This window comes from Moschus berezovskii, chromosome 6 (genome assembly GCF_049115385.1).
Source record: "Moschus berezovskii isolate FMDL1 chromosome 6, NW_MosBer_1.0, whole genome shotgun sequence".
NCBI lineage: Eukaryota > Metazoa > Chordata > Mammalia > Artiodactyla > Moschidae > Moschus > Moschus berezovskii.
The window spans coordinates 113,515,321-113,533,752 of NC_142465.1; the positions used below are offsets into that span (position 1 = coordinate 113,515,321).

Here is an 18,432-nt window from a genome sequence, read left to right on the forward strand (position 1 = left end):
AAGACGGGTAGGAAGAAAGGAATCATATTCATTACTAAGTTCAGAAACCCTAATGTGCGGGACGCAGGGACACACAGAGGGCGAGGTGTTGGGAAGAGGCCCCGGTGGACACCCTTAGAAACACACCCAAGATGGTTAAGACCTGGACTTGCTTTCACTGTGTGTGTGCAGGTGCATGTGTGTGTGTGTGTCTGGACTTGTTTTCACCGTGTGTGTGTGTGTCTTTCCCCGAGAAAAGACTGGGAAAGTGTGTGTGTGGGTGTCTGGATCTGTGACTGGTCTCAGAGGCTCAGCTGACCCCAGATTCCTGGGCAGAGTCTGGAGGAGAATCAGCTCATTTTCTGAGATGTGGTCCATTTTCTAGGGTGCTATGTCCAGGGTACCGTAGGTGGGGGCAGTGCTATACAACCATTTCCATGGCTGAAGGGCAGGGTGGGTGGGCTGACCTGGGGGTGACCCTGCTCGTCAAGGGGGTGGGCTCCCCCGCCCTCCTGGGGGCAGGGCGGGTGGTGGATTAAGTGGTGGCAAGAGCCTTTTCCTAAGTTCCTCACTCCTCTTGTGGTCAATGTCTTCCATTTCCTGTAGTTTCTGCAAAGGGCATTGGGGAAAGCTGGGTGTCAGGGTGGATGTGAGGCTAGAGCGGGACCCCCGAAACAGCCCCAGTGGACCCTCACTTCGGCTCATGTCTCATCCTCCGCACTCATGTCCCATCCGCCTTCCCTGGTGCTTCTCCTACCTGGGAGATTTCAGTCAGGATGATCCCGCGGTACTGTCTGCCCTGCCCCAGGGCCTCCATGTCAGCCAGGAATTCTTTCCTCTCCTGAATTTCCTTCACCACTGGACAGGGAGAGGGCCGTCTGTGTACAGGACAACGGGCCCCCGCGCTCCTGGGAGGGGTGGTGGGGTGGCAGGTTGCCTCTCTTGGGGATGGGGAGCAGTTCTGTGGTCCGTTTCTCACTTGATGGCCCTCAGGGATTCCCCCCTTTCCCTGTTTCCAGGCCCCTTCCACACACACTCCCCCTTCCCCTCCCCAGCATAACTGGACCCTCGGGCTCACATTCTTCAAAGCGGTCCAGTTTAGGGGCTGGGTCCTCCTGTCGCACGGGAGGGGGCTTTCTTTTCCGTTCCTCTGGCTCCTTCCCGGTGGCAAAGATATTCTGGAGTCTTCGCTTCTCCTTCTCCAGATCCCCTGTTGGGCCCAGACGTGGCCTAGTTAAGGTGGGCAGGGCACCCCCAATTCCTGGAGCATGCTCGCTCCAGGGGGCCTGGGAACATGGTAGGGCCTCTGCAAACCCAGCACCTCCTGCCCCGGGCCGCTTCTGTGCTGGTCAAGTCACAGTCGGCCGGAAGGTGTTGAAAGGACCCAGAAGAGAGCGTCATCAAGACCCACACACTGGGTGTCCCCGGGGGGCTCCCCGGTAAATGTGATGGTTTAGTCAGTGAGTCCTGTCCGGCTCTTGTGACCCCATGGACTGTAGCCTGCCAGGTTCCTCTGTCCATGGGATTTTTCAGGCAGGAATACTGGAGTGGATTGCCATTTCCTTCTCCAGGGGATCCTCCCGACCCAGGAATCGAACCCGGGTCTCCTGCACTACAGGCAGATTCATAAATGCAGGAGCCATGGGGTTCGATCCCTGTTCTGGGAAGTGCCCACATGCCACGGAGCTACTAAGCCCGTGCACCACGACTACTGAGCCTGCGCTTCAGAGCTGGGAGCCGCCACTCCCGAAGGCCAGGTGCTCCTCAAGGAAAGCCACCCCCGAGAAGCCTGCCCCCACTACTAGAGACTAGCCGCTGCTTGCCTCAGCTACAGAAAAGCCAGCACGAAGACCCAGCACAGCCCAAAAGAAATACAATTATTAAAAAAAAAAATCCACAGACTGCCTGGGTGCAGAACAAGGCTAAGGAAACCCAGTGACTGTGCAGTAGAGCCTGGATGGGGAGGCTGTGTGGAGGGGCCAAGAGTCATGTCAGGTGCCAAGTGGGAAGCGGGCATGTATTGGCTCTCTGGTACAGGCTGGGGCACAGAGGAACCCGGGGTTCCAGGCACCCCATGCATTTGAGAGAGCTACAGCTGTGATACCTGACCTCCAAACATTCATCAGAGGTGGGGGGAACCAGTTAACTGTTAAAGAGAATTCTGGGAAATGTATAAAAAGTAACCAGCTAACTGGTTTCCCATGCACCCTGAATGCCTCCAAGCTAACATGTGCCGAGGTTCGCGAGCACTGGTATAAATGGCCTGAGAATGTGATTAGCCGCCTACTCAGCACCCTGTGGGCTGTTTGTCTCCCTGCCCCCCTTAACCCCCCTCGGAGGGTAGAAGAGGGGCTGTGGTCGAGGCTTCTTACTCACGGGTGGCTTGAGGCTTGAACTGCTCCCGGCTATAGGCCCCGTTGGCTTGGCACCTCCTAGCAGGCCGGAGGTGGGACCGGGCTGCCAGAATGGGAGGCAGGTAGATGGCTGAGCTTGGCTGCTTGGAAGGCAAGACCCTCTGGCTGGAAGTTGGGTTGCACTGCAGGGGGAGAGTGTCTCCTCCTGGGGACGGGAGGGTCAGGGTCAGGGGGCCCACCTAAGTAGTCCCTACCTGTTAAAACAAGTCAAATGGTACGGGAGTCTTCCCTTCTCCCCTCCACACCCTCCCCGCTACAATGAACCGTGGTAACAATTTGGTGGTCTCAGCCCTTCTTTTTGATGCTTACCTAAACATGTTCAAAGATACATGGGCATGTATAAGATTCATTTTTCAAAGATTGGATCACATTGCATTCTATTCAGTAATAGACTAACAATCTTCCATGGGGTCGCAAAGAGTCAGACACAACTGAGCGCCTGAAGTGAACCAACAATCTACCATGAACATCTTTCCAGATCATTCCATTTATTTATAATGTCTTTAATTTTTTGGCTGTGCCATGTGGATCTTAGCTCCCTGACCAGGGATTGAAACTGCACTCTCGGCAGTGAAAGCTCGGAGTCCTAACCATTGGACCGCCAGGGAATGCCCCCCAACCACTGTTTTGATTTGGCTCCTGTCTACCTCCTGTACCTTTCCAGCCTTCTCTGTCATCACCCAGCAGGTAGTATTGAGCATGTACTCTGTGAGCCAGGCCCGGGACTCTGGGGGTAAAGTGGTCAGACAAAGCCCTGCCCTCATGGTACTTACATCTGGGGATTAGAAGATGGTAACAGCGGTGATGTTGACAGTCCAGCAATGGGGACAGTGCAGGGATGGACCGCAGGGTGTATCAGAGCAGGGTTTACGGTTATAAATAGGGTAGCCAGGGAAGGCCTCACGGACACAGTGACATTTGAGAAAAGACCCATAAGCGGTAAGAGGCCAGCCAAGGTGATACTTGAGGGAAGAGCATTCCAGACAGAGAGGATGGCTCAAGTGAAGGTCCTGAGGTGGGAATGTGCCCAGAGCATCTGAGAACAGACAACAGACTAGGGTGCCAGGAACGGACAGAGCCAGGGGTGGGTGGAGTGCGAGTAGAGGTCAGAGGTCAGGGAGCGCAAGAGACGGACTGGGCCTCACAGTCCTCTGGAAAGACTGGCTTTTACTGTGTGTGAGGTGGGAAGCCATCGAGGGTTCTGAACAGAGGAGTCACCCCTTAAGCTGCCATTGAAAATACAGTGTTGGGAATTTCCTGGTGGTCCCTGCTTCCACTGCAGGGACCACAGTTTCGATTCCTGGTCTGGGAACTAAGATCCCTCAAGATGCGCAAGCAAAAAAAAAAGATAAAAATAGAAAATACAGAGTTGGGGGTCAAGGGCTTCCCAGGTGGCACTACTAGTAAAGAACCTGTCTGCCAATGCAGGAGACATAAATGATGTGGGTTCGATCCCTGGGTCGGGAAGATCCCCTGGAGGAGAGCATGGCTACCCACTCCAGTATTCTTGCCTGGAGAATCCCATGGACAGAGAAGCCTGGCAGGCCGCAGTCCATGGTGTCACAAAAAGTCAGACACGATTGAAGCGACTGAGCACGCACGAACGGGGGTCAAAGGCAGAGGTAGTCACAGTCAGGATATGGTTTGAAGGTCAAGCAGATAGGACTGCTCGTGGGTTGGATGTGGGGTCTAGGAGAAAGGGAAAGAGGGGACAGGATGACTCTGATGTGTCTGCCCAGAAGAACCAGAAGGATGGAGCTGCCGTTGTTTCCTGATGCCTTTCCTTTCTCATGCTCTCTATCTAAGGCCAACCATGGTTTTTCTCTCTCTTCTCTGAAGAGATGCTATGTTTCCTAGAATGTTCCTCTTACTCTGCTATTTCTACCTGTCCAATGCCAAATGCCACCTTTTCTTTTGGCTCAGTCTCAGCAACTAATTAGAGCCCAAGCAATTCTAGGAGTTCAGGTGAAGTAGAAGAATTTGTGGCTTGCAAAAGAATTTAAGCCTCAAAGATGTAGGACTTGGTTAAGAAGAGAGTAGAGAGGGGAATCTGGAGAAGAAAGTAAACTCAACACCAATGCTTGGAGGCAATATTTTAAAGAGAAAACATCTAAGGAGAAAAAAACTGCCAGTCAAACTGGTGACTTGTGTTGAGACGGGGACGACAGAGAATGAGATGGCTGGATGGCATCATCGACTTGATGGACATGAGTTTGAGTGAACTCTGGGAGTTGGTGATGGACAGGGAGGCCGGGAGTGCTGTGATTCATGGGGTCGCAAAGAGTTGGACACGACTGAGTGACTGAACTGAACTGAACCACTAATCCAATTAGTTTTTCAATAAATATTGAGCACCTCAGAGTCAAGGACTTTCCTGGTGGCTCAGACGGTAAAGCGTCTGCCTACAAGGTGGGAGACCCAGGTTCAATCCCTGGGTCGGGAAGATCTCCTGGAGAAGGAAATGGCAACCCACTCCAGTATTCTTGCCTGGAAAATCCCATGGACAGAGGAGCCTGATAGGCTACAGTCCATGGGGTCGCAAAGAGTCAGACACGATTGAGCAACTTCAGTTTCACTAGAAGTCAAGGTACAATGGTGAACAAGGCAGGCTCAATCCTTGGTCTCCTGGTATTTACTTTTAATGGAATTCCTAGCACATTCTGTTTATAGTCATGTTGTAAGGAAGGAAGGAAGGGTTAGTTGCTCAGTCATGTCTGACTCTATGCGACCCATGGACTATAGCCTGCCAGGCTCCTCTATCCATGGGATTCTCCAGGCAAGAATACTGGAGTCGGTTGCCATTCCCTTCTCCAGGGAATCTGTAGGGGACATCAAATGATTAGTAGATGACTTGAGTTTGGAGATTGAGTTATGTGACTCAGCTGTGTTGTGGTGTTAGGCTCTGGCAGCCTGAGTTGTCCTTGTCCACAGAAAGGAAGATCTGACTTCTGAACTGACCTGATGGAGCCTCCCTCCCCTAGCCAGTACTGGGCAGTCAGTATTTGTCTCTCTGACTCTCCCATCCCAGTTTATGCGGTTGACCAGATGCCTCCTGATAGGCACCTTCTTTCTCAAAAGAAGGCAATAGCTATTGGTAGATTTGAGTGAAGCCTGGCAGGCTTGAACCTTCTGGGATCCTCTTAAAGGTAACTTTACAGATCTCTGTTCTGATCCCCTAAAAGCTGATTCAGTTAAATCTCAGAAAGCAGGGTTGTTTTCAAGATCTTAGAGGGCACCTTGTTACCGTGCCCATGTACGTGCAGTTTTTTTTTCCTTATAAATAAATAATACAGTGTGTGGTCAGAGGTGAAATGTGCAAAGGTTTTGCATAGTTTTCCTAAGTTGGAAGCCTGCCAGTAATCGTGTTTCTGCCAGCTAATCTATGAACGAATAAAACTATGCATGAGACACACACAGGCCTCTCGTCTGGAGAGCTCATATGTTACGTGTGTAAGAGGGTGGGAGAGATTGCAGACTTGACAGTGTTCAGACTGTCTGACTGGGCAGGAAGTCTCGAATGGGCTGGTGTCCTGTTGGGAAGGCTGGCTAGAGCTGGACTGCAGGAGAGGCTCATGGTCTTGTGAAGAAGCAAAGACCAAGACCCTGCAAGGTCAATTCCCCAAGAGCAAGGGTCAGAAATACTATTCAAATTTTGTTTTTGTGTGTGTGTGTTTAAAATTAGGTCCCCTACTCCTCAGCATGGAGAAAGCATTAAAATGTGACCCAGAATTCCTCTCCCCTGGAAGCCTCTGTGGTCAGCCTCTTACGTTTCATGGTGTCCATGATGTGGCGCTGTTGGAAGTTAGTTAGTTTGGATTCCTTCATCATCACTGCAAGACAAAGCACTTCAGTGAGGCTTCCTGGGCTGCAAGCAGATGCCTCATCTCACCCCACTGAAATTTAATACTCTATCGCCTCCTGCTCCCATGCTGGGCACCTGAGTACTTGGCTTGTGGGATTTGAGTTCCTTGAACAGGGATTGAACCTGGGCCTCCCAGCTGTGAAAATACTGAGTCCTAACCACTGGACCACAAGAGAATTCCCTTCCTTTTCTACATTGTTTTTTTTCCTGTACCACTCATCACCATCTAAGTTCTATATACCTTACTTATTATTTGTTACTTTCCTGCTAGAATATTAGCTCCAAGGGAATAATAATTTTTGCTTATTTCTTTTCTTTACCACTGTGTTTTCAGCACCTGGGATAATGTCTAAAGCACACAGTGGGCTTTAAAACTTTTTTTGTTGAGTGAATGAATGAGTGAGTGAACAAGTATTCATTAAGCACGTGCCAGGGGCTGGAGCTACAAATGTGAGACAAAACAGGCATCATGACCTGATGGAGTTCATGAACTGAATGTTAATTCAACGTTAATTCAGTGGAACACACTAGGTATCTGATTACAGGTTGCACCAAGCCCAGTGAAGGAAAAGGTATTTGGCAGTGTGCAGACACATAACAGTTGGTTCCACTGTGGTGATGATGGGTGGAGAGGAAATAAGTCTTCCCTGGGGAAACTGATCTAAGGGGTTCATGGGAGTTAACCACTCTGAAATTCTTAGCTCTTTGACTTTGGGTCACTTCCAAGTTGTAGGACCCAGACCCCTGAACCTTTCTGAACTCCAGGCTTCTTATCTGTAAACTGAAAATACAATTACGAAGCCATAAGTCATGTAGGGGGGAACTGAGAAACAGAGGGTAACTGTGACCACCGCTCTTCTTGTGCCCTTTAGTGCACTGACCTCTGAGCAGCTCGCAGGTCCCTGGGGTGTAAGTGGTCGGCTTGGGGCAGCGCCAGAACCCTGTTCCTTTGGTCACCGTCTCCACCCTCTCCTGGGAAGCCATGGGAGGGCTCTGAAGAGGGGAAAACCCAACGAAACATTCCCTGTCTCCCAGATCCAAACTCTTCTCACACCCTCAACACCACCCAAAGTTTGGGAGCGGGTGTCGGGTCTCAAGAGAATCGTGATGCCGTCTGTCAACATCGCGACAGTGCCCGATCCTCCCACCTCGAACAGATCCACTGGCAGATATACACAGATCCACTGGCGAACAGAGACCTCATCCTGACCTGGCGCCTGTGCCAGGGAAGCCCCCTCGGGAGGAAAGGGGCGTGAGGGTAGTCGTGCCCGTTATGTGATACGCCCAAACGGGAAACCTCACCCTAAAGTAAGACCCCGGCTGGGTGGCCTCTTTCCCCACAGAGAGCGGCGGCTGGGCTCTGGAGACCGTAACCAAGGCTCTGAAGCAGCAGCCGCGCCTGGGTCCTCGCAGAAATACTTTTGAGATCTCAGCCACTAGAGCCTGCAGCTAGCGGCTCCGGCTACCATGGTAACGCCGATAAACCGCTACGCGCATGTGCATATTTATCGCCCCGCCTACCTCCCGGAAGAGATTACCGCTAGGTCACGGCGCAGGCGCAGAGTACGCTTGGCATCGCGCGAGGCGGAGGTACGCTGTTCGCCGGTCTCCGCGCGGCTCTGGGTCGCGGAACACGGTGGCTGCTGCGCGGGCGTCATGTCAGACAACGAGGATAAGTGAGTGAGGGAGCCAAGTGACTTTTGCGAAGACTCAGAAGGGGCGGATGAAGCGGGAGCCAGGGTCGAAGGAAGTTGAGCCAAGGGTTGAGGGGACTGGGGGTGCTGAGGGGGCCCGCAGAGCCGCAGAAGGGAAAGGCTGGGAACTGGGAGCATAGACCCGGCCAGAGGCTGGGCGCGGAAAAGGGCCCGGCTCGAGGGTCCAGAGAAGATCGGTGAAAAAGTATCTTTCAGCAAACTTCCACTGAGTCGGGCTTTATGTCAGTACCAAATGTTGATTCAGCTGGGGTCTCTTTCTAGAAGAGGCCCATAGTTAAGATGAGGACGTCAGATGACTGATTTATTGAATGATTTTCTGGTTAGGTGGATATTTATTGAGAGCCTCCTACGTATCACATGAGACTCAGATTTATGCCCACTTTGATTCTAGTGAGTGATGCTCTAACTAACGGGCTTCTTACACGTGTGCAGTTTTGATGGAGACGACTTTGATGACGTGGAGGAGGATGAAGGGCTCGATGACTTGGAGAATGCCGAGGAGGTCAGTACTGAGCCTTGGGCTCCCCTGTCTGCAACCTATGCTGCCAGATAGCCCGGGCAGTGATGGCCGACTGCATGCTTCTGCCTCCCGTTTGTGGTCAGGGTACTGCCGGTTAGAATGAGGAGAGATCTAGTCCTGGGTAGTGGAGGAGTCCTGCAGGGTTGGCCCAAAGGCTTTTGACCTCTTGGACCACAGAGCATGGCTTCTGGGGCAGTTAGTTTACTCACAGTTGAAATAGCCCCTTCATTCATTGTGCAGACGTGTGCTGAATGTTTATTATGTACCAGGAGCTCAGCAGGGTGGGGCTAAATAAAGAGCAAGGGGGAGAGTGACCTGGGATAAGGCTGGAGAGGTGAGGGCCAAGATCAGGCAAGATTTTGTAGCCTAGGGGTAGCGGAAAGCTGATGACAAGTTTTGGGGAGCTGGGGAGTGGCATGATCCAGTGAGGAATGAGTTGGGAGGACCAAGAGTCAAAGAGGGCCCAATTAGGGTGCAATCCAGGTGACAGCTGTAGCTTGCACTTGGGTGCTGGTAGTGTTCGTGATGAGAACACAGATGAGAGATTTTGGTGGATTGGATGTGGGGCTGAGAAAGTGGGAGATGACAGGAATGACTCCCGTGTTTCTGGCTTGAGCAGCTTGGTGGATGAGTTACTGGCGTCAAAGATAAAATAGGGTTTTTTGTGCTGTGTGACTGGTGGAGGAAGAAGTGCTTTATGTCTTCTGGAGAGAGGGATCCCTTGAATTTTTTTAGGTTGGTAAGGTGAAGGCCCTCTTTTGCTTGGGTTTTCCTGTCTGCCTGACACTCTGAGGTTATCTGTCCACTGAGTCAGAAACCTTCTTCTCTGTTCTGATATCTTTCCATCTCTCTCCTGTTGATTCTGACTCCTCCATGTAGGTCAGTCCTGTTCCCGTTTCTCTATTCCTAGTGCCTCCACCTAGTTTAGATCTGTATTGGTTTTCACCCGCATTACTGCAGAAACTTGTTACTGGTTTTCCTGCTTTGAGTCTGCTGTTTGCCTTTCTGCTGCCAGAGTCGACTTTTTCTTCTACCCCCATGATTGGTTACTATTGGTCTTGCTCAGTGTTCTCTCTGCTTCGGCCCTTACCCTCTACAAAATATTCTCAATAGAGTATCCAGAGTGATCCTTTTAAATCTTCAGTCCCTCTGTCTCTCCTCTGCTCAGAACCTGCGTCCGGTCACTTCTCATCTCATTCCGAATAAAAGCCAAGAACATGCACAAGGTCTTCCGTGATCCAACCACCTGCTCCCTCTGTGACCTTATCTCTTCTTGGTGTCTCTGTCATGCCAGGGAAGTTCCAGCTCAGGACCTTTGACTGTGCCGTTCCCGCTTCCTTTTCCCTTATATATGCACACAACCTGCTCCTCAGCCTCCTTCAGGTCTGTGTTAAATGTCACCTCAATGAGGCCTTACCTGACTATTCTATTTCAAATCACTGCATTTGCTCCTTCCTCCAGCATCACCCCTCGGATACTCCCTGTCTTTTCTCTCTGTTTTTATACTGCACATTTTACTACTAATTTTATTTATTGTTCATCTCACTGTATTCCTGGGTCAGGAAGATCTGCTGGAGAAGGGATAGGCTACCCACTCCAGTATTCTTGGGCTTCCCTGGTGGCGCAGCTGGTAAAGAATCCCCCTGCAATGCAGGAGACCTGCCTGGGTTCGATCCCTGGTTTGGGAAGATCCCCTGGAGAATGGAACGGCTGCCCACTCCAGTGTTCTGGCCTGGAGAATTCCACGGACTGTATAGTCCATGGGGTCACAAGGAGTTGCGCACAACTGAGCGCCTTTCACTTTCACTGTGTTATAATGTAAAGCTTTTTGGGAGAAAGGACTTTTATCTGTCTTACTGCTCTGTGTCAAACACTTGGAGTGCTATCTGACATATAGTAAGCACTCAGGAAATATTTGTTGACTTAATTTTATATTACAGTTTATTCTCCTGTCTAGAACCCTGTTTGCACCTTTTGCGCTTATCATACCCCACAATTATGCATCCAGGCTGAGTGCGTTCTCTTCCCTCCTTGTCTTTGCACATACGCAATTCAGCCTGCCTGGAAGGCCCTTTCTTTCTTTCCTTGTTAGCTTGGCAGCTCGTACCCATCCTTCTAGACTAGCCCAAGTCTCACCTCTGGACTGTACTCCTAACCCCCAGGATGCGGTAGATGTCCCTCGCTTTCTTGTGTAGTTTGTGGCACACTGGCGCACTTTCATAGCACTTGGTGTTTTGTTTACTCTTGTCTTTTCGCTGGACTGTGAATTCTTTGAGAGCAGAAACTCTTTCCATCTCAGCACCTTTATGATGTCTGGCACGTGACAGGTGCTTAATAAGTTATTAAATAAGTTATTAAATATATACATCTGTAAAGGTGGGGTGCTTCTTCCTCTTCCTGCTTCGGGTGAGGTGGTCTGTGCTCAAGGACTTCTTTGTATGGGGCCAACTCTCTCTTCTGGATGAGGTGGCTGGCTTTGGACTCCTGATCACAATTCCTCTTTCACTAGCTCTGAGACTTTGGCCAAGTTAGCTAACTGTGTCCAAGCCTTTAAAATGAGCATTGTAATCCCCACTTGATAAGGTTTTTGTGAGGATTAAGTGAGGTGTTGCTAAGGTAGTTGCGTGGTCACTGGCACATCACAAGCAGTAGTGTGGAGGCGCTTACAATCACCGTTGTCGTCGTTCTGCCCCTCACCCCCATAATGCAGCTGAGCTTCCCCTCTTTTCTGCCTCTGTGCCAGGAGGGCCAGGAGAATGTTGAGATCCTCCCTTCTGGAGAGCGACCGCAGGCCAACCAGAAACGCATCACCACGCCGTATATGACCAAGTACGAGCGAGCCCGCGTGCTGGGCACCCGAGCCCTTCAGATTGCGTGAGTATGAGCCTCCTCAGCATCTCATCCTTTGATCAGGCCACAAGGAGCTTCTGAGCTGTGGCTAATGGCCCAGCCTGACAGCAGACTCTTCCCTTTCTCACAGGCTGAACAAAGGTGGTGCTGTCCCCATGTGCCAGGCACTGTGCTTGACCCCTGTCCTCAGGAGATTGTTGGGGGAGTAGGACATAGACCGTGGAAGAGTAACAGTGAGAACACAGAGCGTGATGACTGCCTGTCAGGTGGGGAAGCGAAAATAAATGAGATCAGACCTAGACCCTCATGGGCTGGTTAGTTGGGGGTGCCGCGGCCGCTTCCCACTGGGCTTAAGGTGGTTCTTGAGTAGACTGGGGCCAGCCCAGGGGAGTGAGAGAGCCCTCCACATTGAGGCCGCACTAGGAATGTGGAAGCACAGAGCAGTGGTTGGGGGTGTGGGGGTTTGAAATTAGCAACTCTTCCTTTCTCTCCCATGTTGGGAACTTGTTGAAGAACAACATGATTCAGGAGCCAGCCAGTAGACAAGTCAGGTCAGGTCAAAATGTGCTCTGCTCACATGTCCACCCGTCAGCCACAGGCATTGCAGGCGTCAGAGGCCGTGTCTGCGGGGGCGTGGGCCTCGTGCAGAAAAGACCCAAAAGCAGCTCCCCCTGAGGGCAGGTGGCTTTGAGGAAGCGGGCTCTTGAGGAGACTGGCTGCAGGTGCTGGCTTTCCCTGTCAGGCTGCCCTGTCAGATGAGCTCCTCCTCTGTTCTGGCGAGAGCTAAGTGGGAGGACATAGAGGGCACACGTGTTACTGTTGCTCTCATGGCAGGTCCTCCCCAGGGAAACAGGAGGCTGAGGAAAGGAGCCCTATCTCAGACTTCTTACCAGCTGATGGGGGAAATGGAAATGGTGGACACCTTTAGGAGGGGTGCTTTGAGAAGAGACGAGTGGGAAATGGGCTCGAAAGAAAAGCTGGGGTCAGAGCTGTGGGGTGATAAATATGCTAGGGGAGCAGTGATGTTCAATCTGTGTGCTCCCCGCCCAGAGTTTTCAAACAGTGCTGGGCTTTATCTGTGGAGTGAAGGTGGCCGCTCGGTGGAGGGTTTTATTGGGGCGGGAAGCCGCTGTTCTTCACTCACTTGGCAGCAGTAGGCCTCCTGCCAGCCGGATTGCACCCCTTGCTGGTCTGGGTGAGTTGAGAGCCACACTCCTTATGATGATTTCAGTGTTGCTGGGGTCAGGATCCTCTAGGCCTGCACCCCAGGTATGGTTACTGCTGCCTATATTTGGCCATTTAAATTTAAATTAAGTAAAACTAGATAGGAGTTCAGTGTTTCTGTCTCCTTAGTCACGTTTCACGTGCCCAGCAGCCTCTGTGGCTACCGCGAGAGGCAGCACAGATGGAGGACATCTCCGTCCTTGTGGAGGGCTAGATGGTGGAGCTCACGTCTGCTGAACATGGCCCGGCGGGAAGGAGAATTCGTAAACTGTTTTTTAAACAGATAAACTGTATGCAAGTTAAAGTCTTTCAGCGTCAAATAAGATATTGTGCTCGTGCCTTTTGGAGGTGTAAAGAGGATTAAAGACACGATTCCCTAGTCCTCTAGATGTTTACTGTCTAGTAGGGAAAGGGAGCCCGTTCTAAATACCCAGAACCCAAGGCAGATGAGGTTGATGCTTTCTAAGAGAAACAAGGAGAGAAGGGAACAAAGCGACGTGGTTTTGAAGGTTTCCTCGGCGCCAGAAATAGCACTAGGAAAGTGAAGGCAGACATGTGTGGATTGTGGTGGAGGAATGCCAAGTAGCTTGGGGCACAGGACTGAAAACGATGTCACTGGTCCCTTGAGTGACAAGTTTAGAAGATGGGCATGCGTCTGGTGGACAGTCTGGAGCAGGCATTCCAAACAAGGCCCAGCGTCCTGCTTTCCTTTGCAGGTAAGACTCTCGTCCGACCTTTTTGGGCTGTAGCACTCCTTCAGATTAAGAGCGCAGATGCTGCCTGGTGGTTTCCCAGCTGCTATAAGCCCTCGGACAGTCAGGGCTGGAGCTTGTCTTGAGTTATGGGCCTGCGATCCTGCACTTAGTAGTAGAAGCTGAACAATGTTTTCTTGGATATTTGTGGATGAAGTCTCACTCCAGTTCATTAGCCCCATCTGGTGGCTGAATGGTTGCAGCTGTGCTGTGCTTTGCTCAGCCGCTGAGTTGTGGCTGACTCTTTGCGACCCCGTGGCTGCTTCCCAAGGAAGGTTGCCACTTGGAACCCCTGGTGGAGACATTGAGGGCACAGTCACACATTTTCTGTGCATGTAGTAGGGCTGGATAAATGACTGCTCTTGAACTACTCATATCTTGAAAGAAGTAAGGCATATGCATATCAGGGAGGGCATTTTGCCACCTTCTTTAAAACATTAAATATTGGGAGAAGTTTAAATAATTATTGAGAGAAGATATAGAGAAAGTTAAATACTTGGTTTCTGCCCCTGGGGAATTTTCAGGCTTTGCGGAGTAACAGACATCAGAATATTTAGCAATAAAAATAGTAGATCTTTTAGTGTAAACTGGTGGCTCTCAGACTGGCTGGTTATCCGAATCACCAGGGGAGCTTTGTAATGCAGGTTCTCAGGCTCCTTCACTAGAGAATCTATTCAGCAGGTCTGGGGAAGGACCTGGGAACCTGTATTTTTAGCACGCTCTCCTGGATGATCATCAGGTTTGGAGTCCATTGGTGTAAACTTGAGCTGGAATCAATAAGGGCAACTTCCTAGAGGAGATGGGCCTGGAACTGGTCTGTCTGTTTTTAGACCCTCTGCTGTGGGCCAAGTGTTGCACTAGAATAGAACTTGGGGTCCTGGACCACCAGGTCTTGTTTGGCAAACTTCAAACGGGAAGTCACAGTTTAGTGACAGTGCTGTTGAGAGAAGTGTGTGTAAAATGAGTCAGGGCCCTGAGGCTTCAGCACGTGCTTTCCAGGGTAGAGACATCTGAGCCTCTCAGGCCTGTAAGAAGAGGAAGCGCTCGTGTGAGGATGCAGAAGGGAAACAACAGGGCCTGTCTCAGAAACTGTAGGGGTTTGGTGTGGCTGGAATGTGGGGTGAATAGAGGCAGGTAGCATGAGAAAGCACTGCCAAGGGAAGCGGGGGCCAGATGAGGTTCTGCCTGCCTGCTGGCCGTGGGGTAGCAAGGAAGAGAGGTAAGTAGGTGAAAGCCTGACCACAGGCCTCGTGTAGGGGCTAGAGGAGCAGGATCCTGCAGGGGGTGTTGCCAAGACAGAGAAGGAAAATGAGGCAAGCTAGGCCCTGAGGCAGGGCTGGGGGTTGAGTGGAGTGGTCAGAGAGTGAGCTCTTGCATGTGTGGGTCCTTTGTGTGGGAATATTCTGCTGTGGCCGTGGGCTCAGAAGTCTGTGACGGGCCCTGAGGAAGGTCCTTGGCTGGGGGAGTAGACCTGATGAATGTCACACGACCCAGTAATGAAAGCTCACACTTGGCCCTTTCACAGTACCTGGTTTCAGCTTGTGGGTCACCAGTTTTTTAATGGGAGGTGTTACAGCACAGTAGAGGAGTCTTCAGGCTTCAAATCTTGGTTCTCCCACTCACTGGCTGTGTGACCTTGGGGAAATTACTGACCTCCCTGTGCCTCAGTTCCCTGCTCAGTGACATGGAAGCAGCAGTAGTACTTGGTGCAAATGAAACCGTCTGCGTGGGGGCTGGAGAGAGCTGTGGTACTCGGTGAGTCTGCTTGTTAGCCAGTAGTGTTTTAGCATTATTGTTGTGTAGGTGTGGCAGGGCTTTTTGTCTTCATTTTCAAATGAGGATGCTGAGGTTTGGAGAAAGATTCAGGGTCTTTCAGGCACAGTTTAAGCCTAGTCTACTGGCTGCCACTCGAGTACCCTCACTGTCAGCGCCCCTGAACCGCTACTCTGCACCTGCCACTTTTGGGAGGTGTCCTTTCTCGGTGGTCTTTCTAGGTGAGCTCTGGGGTGCTGATCTGATCCTGTTTGTGAAACTCTCCCCAGCTTCATGCTGGGCCCTCTCCCTGTGTGTGTAATCTCCCCACACCTGTCCTTACACCTGCAGGATGTGCGCCCCTGTGATGGTGGAGCTAGAGGGGGAGACAGATCCCTTACTGATCGCCATGAAGGAGCTCAAGTAAGTCACCCAGATCCTGGTTCATGGCTCCAGAGCCCTGGGGGGGCGCATCTCTTGGGTGCTCTGCCGCACGCCTTCCCTCACTTCCCTGCTGGGGACGTGTGGTCTGGTTCCTGTAGACCCTTAGTTTGGGAGTCAACCCTTCATGGGGGAGGAGGGGACAGGCAAAGGGGGAGGGGAGGACAGTGATGAGACATGGACCGTCCTTGTCTGTCCCAGGGCCCCTTTTCCCTGCTGCACTTGGCCTTACCAACATCCCTCTGCCTTCCGCCTTGTCCTTTGCCATGGGATGGCAGGCCCTTGTAGATTTTGGTTCCACACTCAAGAGAAGCAGGGACTTCTTTTTTTTTGGCTGAAATTCCTTTCCTGCAAAGTACATCCTTGATCTCAAGAGGATGCTCCTAAAGCTTCTTGCCTTCTGGACCTGCTGTCCCTCTGCTGCAGAGCCAGGGTCACCACCCTCATGTACCTCGATCTCTCCCTGGTCACAGGGCCCGGAAGATCCCCATCATCATTCGCCGCTACCTGCCTGACGGGAGCTATGAAGACTGGGGCGTTGACGAGCTCATCATCACCGACTGAGCCGGAGTCAGCTCCAGACTGGGCCTCCGCCCATGGCTCGTCTCATAGTCTTTCTATAGTCTTTCTATGTGTAAATAGTAAATTCTTCAGCCTTTCAACCCCCTCTGCCTCCCGCTGCCTGTGAGGCCCACCTGCGTCTTCACTGTTACTGTCCTGCTGCCTGGAGGCTGTGCCCATCCCAGTGGCCCTGGGACCATCAGCTCTTTAAGAAGCACCAGGGCCCTGACCCCCGGGCTCCCCCGCATGCCCCCCTCCATCTCGCAGTCCACCAGAGCAGAGGCTGCTGCAGGAGACACCTCGGCTGCCTTCCCAGCAGACAGACAAGCCTTTGTGCCCAGGGAGCTGGTTGCCACGGAAACCCCCAATTTCCTTTCCAGTGGGGACTGGCTGCAGGGGCTTCTCCCTTCTCAGGAGTATCACAGAGCAGGTCTCATCAAGCCACCCATTGTTTTCCTAAGGACCTGCCTCGAACCTCTTATCGTGGGCTGGGATCCCCTTTCATGAGCCAGTGCCCCCAGCAGGAAGCTTGGGGACGCAGTGATCTCCTGCCCTCCCCGAGAGAGCCCTGCTGGGCAAGTCAGCAGCTGGAGCAAGGGCCGAACACCTGCCCATCGCAGCCGCACTGCCCTTCCTATTGCCCACCTGTCAGACCACTCCCCATACACCAGTCTGTTCTGCACGACCCACCCGTCTGGTCTGCCACACCCATACCTTCTCCTTCCCCAGGCTCTGGAAGGTGTCCTTTCCCTTCTGTGTGGAGCCCCTGATCCCTCTAAGACCTTCACTAGGATGGGTGCTGGGGTGATGGTGGGCAGGGCAGCAGGGTTTCTGGGTTCAAGGTGTGACAGTAAATCCAGTCAATCACACTGGTTCCTCCCTCCCTTGGGGTGCGGGGGCAGACAACAAGGAGAGGGTGTATACTGACGCCAATAGGGATGGGAAGGAAACCCACCTCCCTGAATATTCCAGCCTTGACCTTCAGTCTGCTGCCAGCCCTTGCTTCCAGGAAGAGGAAGAGCCAGGCCTGCCTGACCTCTACAAGAGGTGAGGCCCCTGGGGTGGGTGCACCCTGGACAGGGTGGAAGTGACAAGCATCCCCAGGAGTGGGAGGGGTGTTTGCTGCTCTGGAGAAGGGTTAATTCAGGGAGCAGTGGACTTCGCACCCCCTTCCACCCTCCTCCAAGCCTGTGGAATCCTTTAATCAAGTTGGGTGCTGAAATTTCAGCTCTGAAATGCCGCCTTTGTGCTGGCATCCAGGCGGCCGCCCCAGAGTGCGGGGGTCACTTTCTTCGGCCCCGTTTCTCTAAATGGTCTCTTTGTTCCTACTGGGCCGCTCAGTATCAGATGTGATTAAAGGGAGATGGGCTGGGGTGGCGGAGGAGAGAGGGACTAGGGGAGGGAGGGGGTTAACCCTTAGGGGATAGGGTGTAGAGGAGATGGAGAAAGGGGTGTTTACGCCCCCACCTGCCCCCTCCATTCTGTGCTGCTTTCATGGAGTCGGGCCCTTGCTACTCAGCTGGCCCGGCCAGGGCACTGTCTCCCCGACCCTCTGCAGATACACCTGTCCCTTCTCCGTTTACTGCGGAGCCACTACTTGACTGCGGCCCGAGCTTACCCGGAACCTCAGTTCTAAGGCATGAGCACAAGCCAGGTCTTCTGACTTCTGCGGGCCATTCCCTCTCCTATATCCCCAGTGACTCCAGTCTCGTGGAGGTCATGCAGGTGGTGATTTCATCTTCTTGATGTGGCCCCTCCTGCCTGCCCTGCCCACTGCACGTCCACAATCCCAGGGAACACGGCAGCACATGGGAAACACTGGACAGGCTAGAAACGGACTAATGTCCTGCTTCTCAACAGAGGAAAAGGGAGCTTGTAGAAGTAGGCATGCATAACTGATTGACCCCCTAACGAAATTCTAGAATAGGCTATTGCATATTTGAAAACACTTGGATAATAAAAAGGATTCTGGAGCTAGCATCAGGTTTCTAAGAATATCACTAAGTGAACCGAATTTTCTTTTTTCCAATGGTTACTGGCCTGGTAGGTTGAAGGAATGCCACAGACACAGGGAACCTTGATTTGAACAGGCATTAGGCAGTCTCTGTGTGGCTGTGATAGAGAAGCAGGCACTTCAAGGTGACAGTTAGATTCAGAATTGACAGATTTGCGAGTATAGATGATAGAATGGATGGAGAGGTTTTCGGTGGTGGACACATGGTCTGTCCCTCTCGTGCCAATCTTTTTTCATTACTAACCTGAAGGAGGATATTCAAGTTTCAAACGTGAAGCTCAGGAGAGCTATAAATTGGATTCAGAATTCCGAAGGATGTAATATAGGTGGGAAAATGGTCAAATGCAA

General features: G+C 51.9%; 2 protein-coding genes across 2 annotated transcripts; one reads left to right on the plus strand and one right to left on the minus strand.

Moving 5' to 3' along the window:
• Positions 1–293: 293 nt before the first annotated feature.
• Positions 294–7,706, minus strand: C6H22orf23 (chromosome 6 C22orf23 homolog). The gene is made up of 7 exons (XM_055395195.2): positions 7,558–7,706; positions 7,137–7,248; positions 6,161–6,223; positions 2,356–2,538; positions 1,058–1,189; positions 737–837; positions 294–588 (listed from the first exon to the last, which is right to left on the minus strand). Exons 2-7 carry the CDS (start codon positions 7,237–7,239, stop codon positions 466–468), a joined length of 705 nt encoding a protein of 234 aa, XP_055251170.2. The 5' UTR covers positions 7,240–7,248; positions 7,558–7,706; the 3' UTR covers positions 294–465.
• Positions 7,707–7,788: 82 nt separating this feature from the next.
• POLR2F (RNA polymerase II, I and III subunit F) lies at positions 7,789–17,078 on the plus strand. The gene is made up of 5 exons (XM_055395595.2): positions 7,789–7,931; positions 8,403–8,472; positions 11,234–11,364; positions 15,420–15,491; positions 15,983–17,078. Exons 1-5 carry the CDS (start codon positions 7,912–7,914, stop codon positions 16,071–16,073), a joined length of 384 nt encoding a protein of 127 aa, XP_055251570.1. The 5' UTR covers positions 7,789–7,911; the 3' UTR covers positions 16,074–17,078.
• The last annotated feature ends 1,354 nt before the right edge of the window (positions 17,079–18,432 follow it).

Bases quoted from the DNA above. Each gene is read 5' to 3' on its own strand.
- C6H22orf23 (XM_055395195.2), bottom strand. From the start codon at position 7,239: ATGGCTTCCCAGGAGAGGGTGGAGACGGTGACCAAAGGAACAGGGTTC. The intron at 2,539-6,160 runs GTAAGAGGCTGA...TCCCGTCCCCAG, and splicing joins CATCATGGACACCATGAAAC to GAGGAGACACTCTCCCCCTG. The intron at 1,190-2,355 runs GTGAGTAAGAAG...TGGGCCCAACAG, and splicing joins GTTCAAGCCTCAAGCCACCC to GGGATCTGGAGAAGGAGAAG.
- POLR2F (XM_055395595.2), top strand. From the start codon at position 7,912: ATGTCAGACAACGAGGATAA. The intron at 7,932-8,402 runs GTGAGTGAGGGA...ACACGTGTGCAG, and splicing joins ATGTCAGACAACGAGGATAA to TTTTGATGGAGACGACTTTG. The intron at 8,473-11,233 runs GTCAGTACTGAG...CCTCTGTGCCAG, and splicing joins ACTTGGAGAATGCCGAGGAG to GAGGGCCAGGAGAATGTTGA.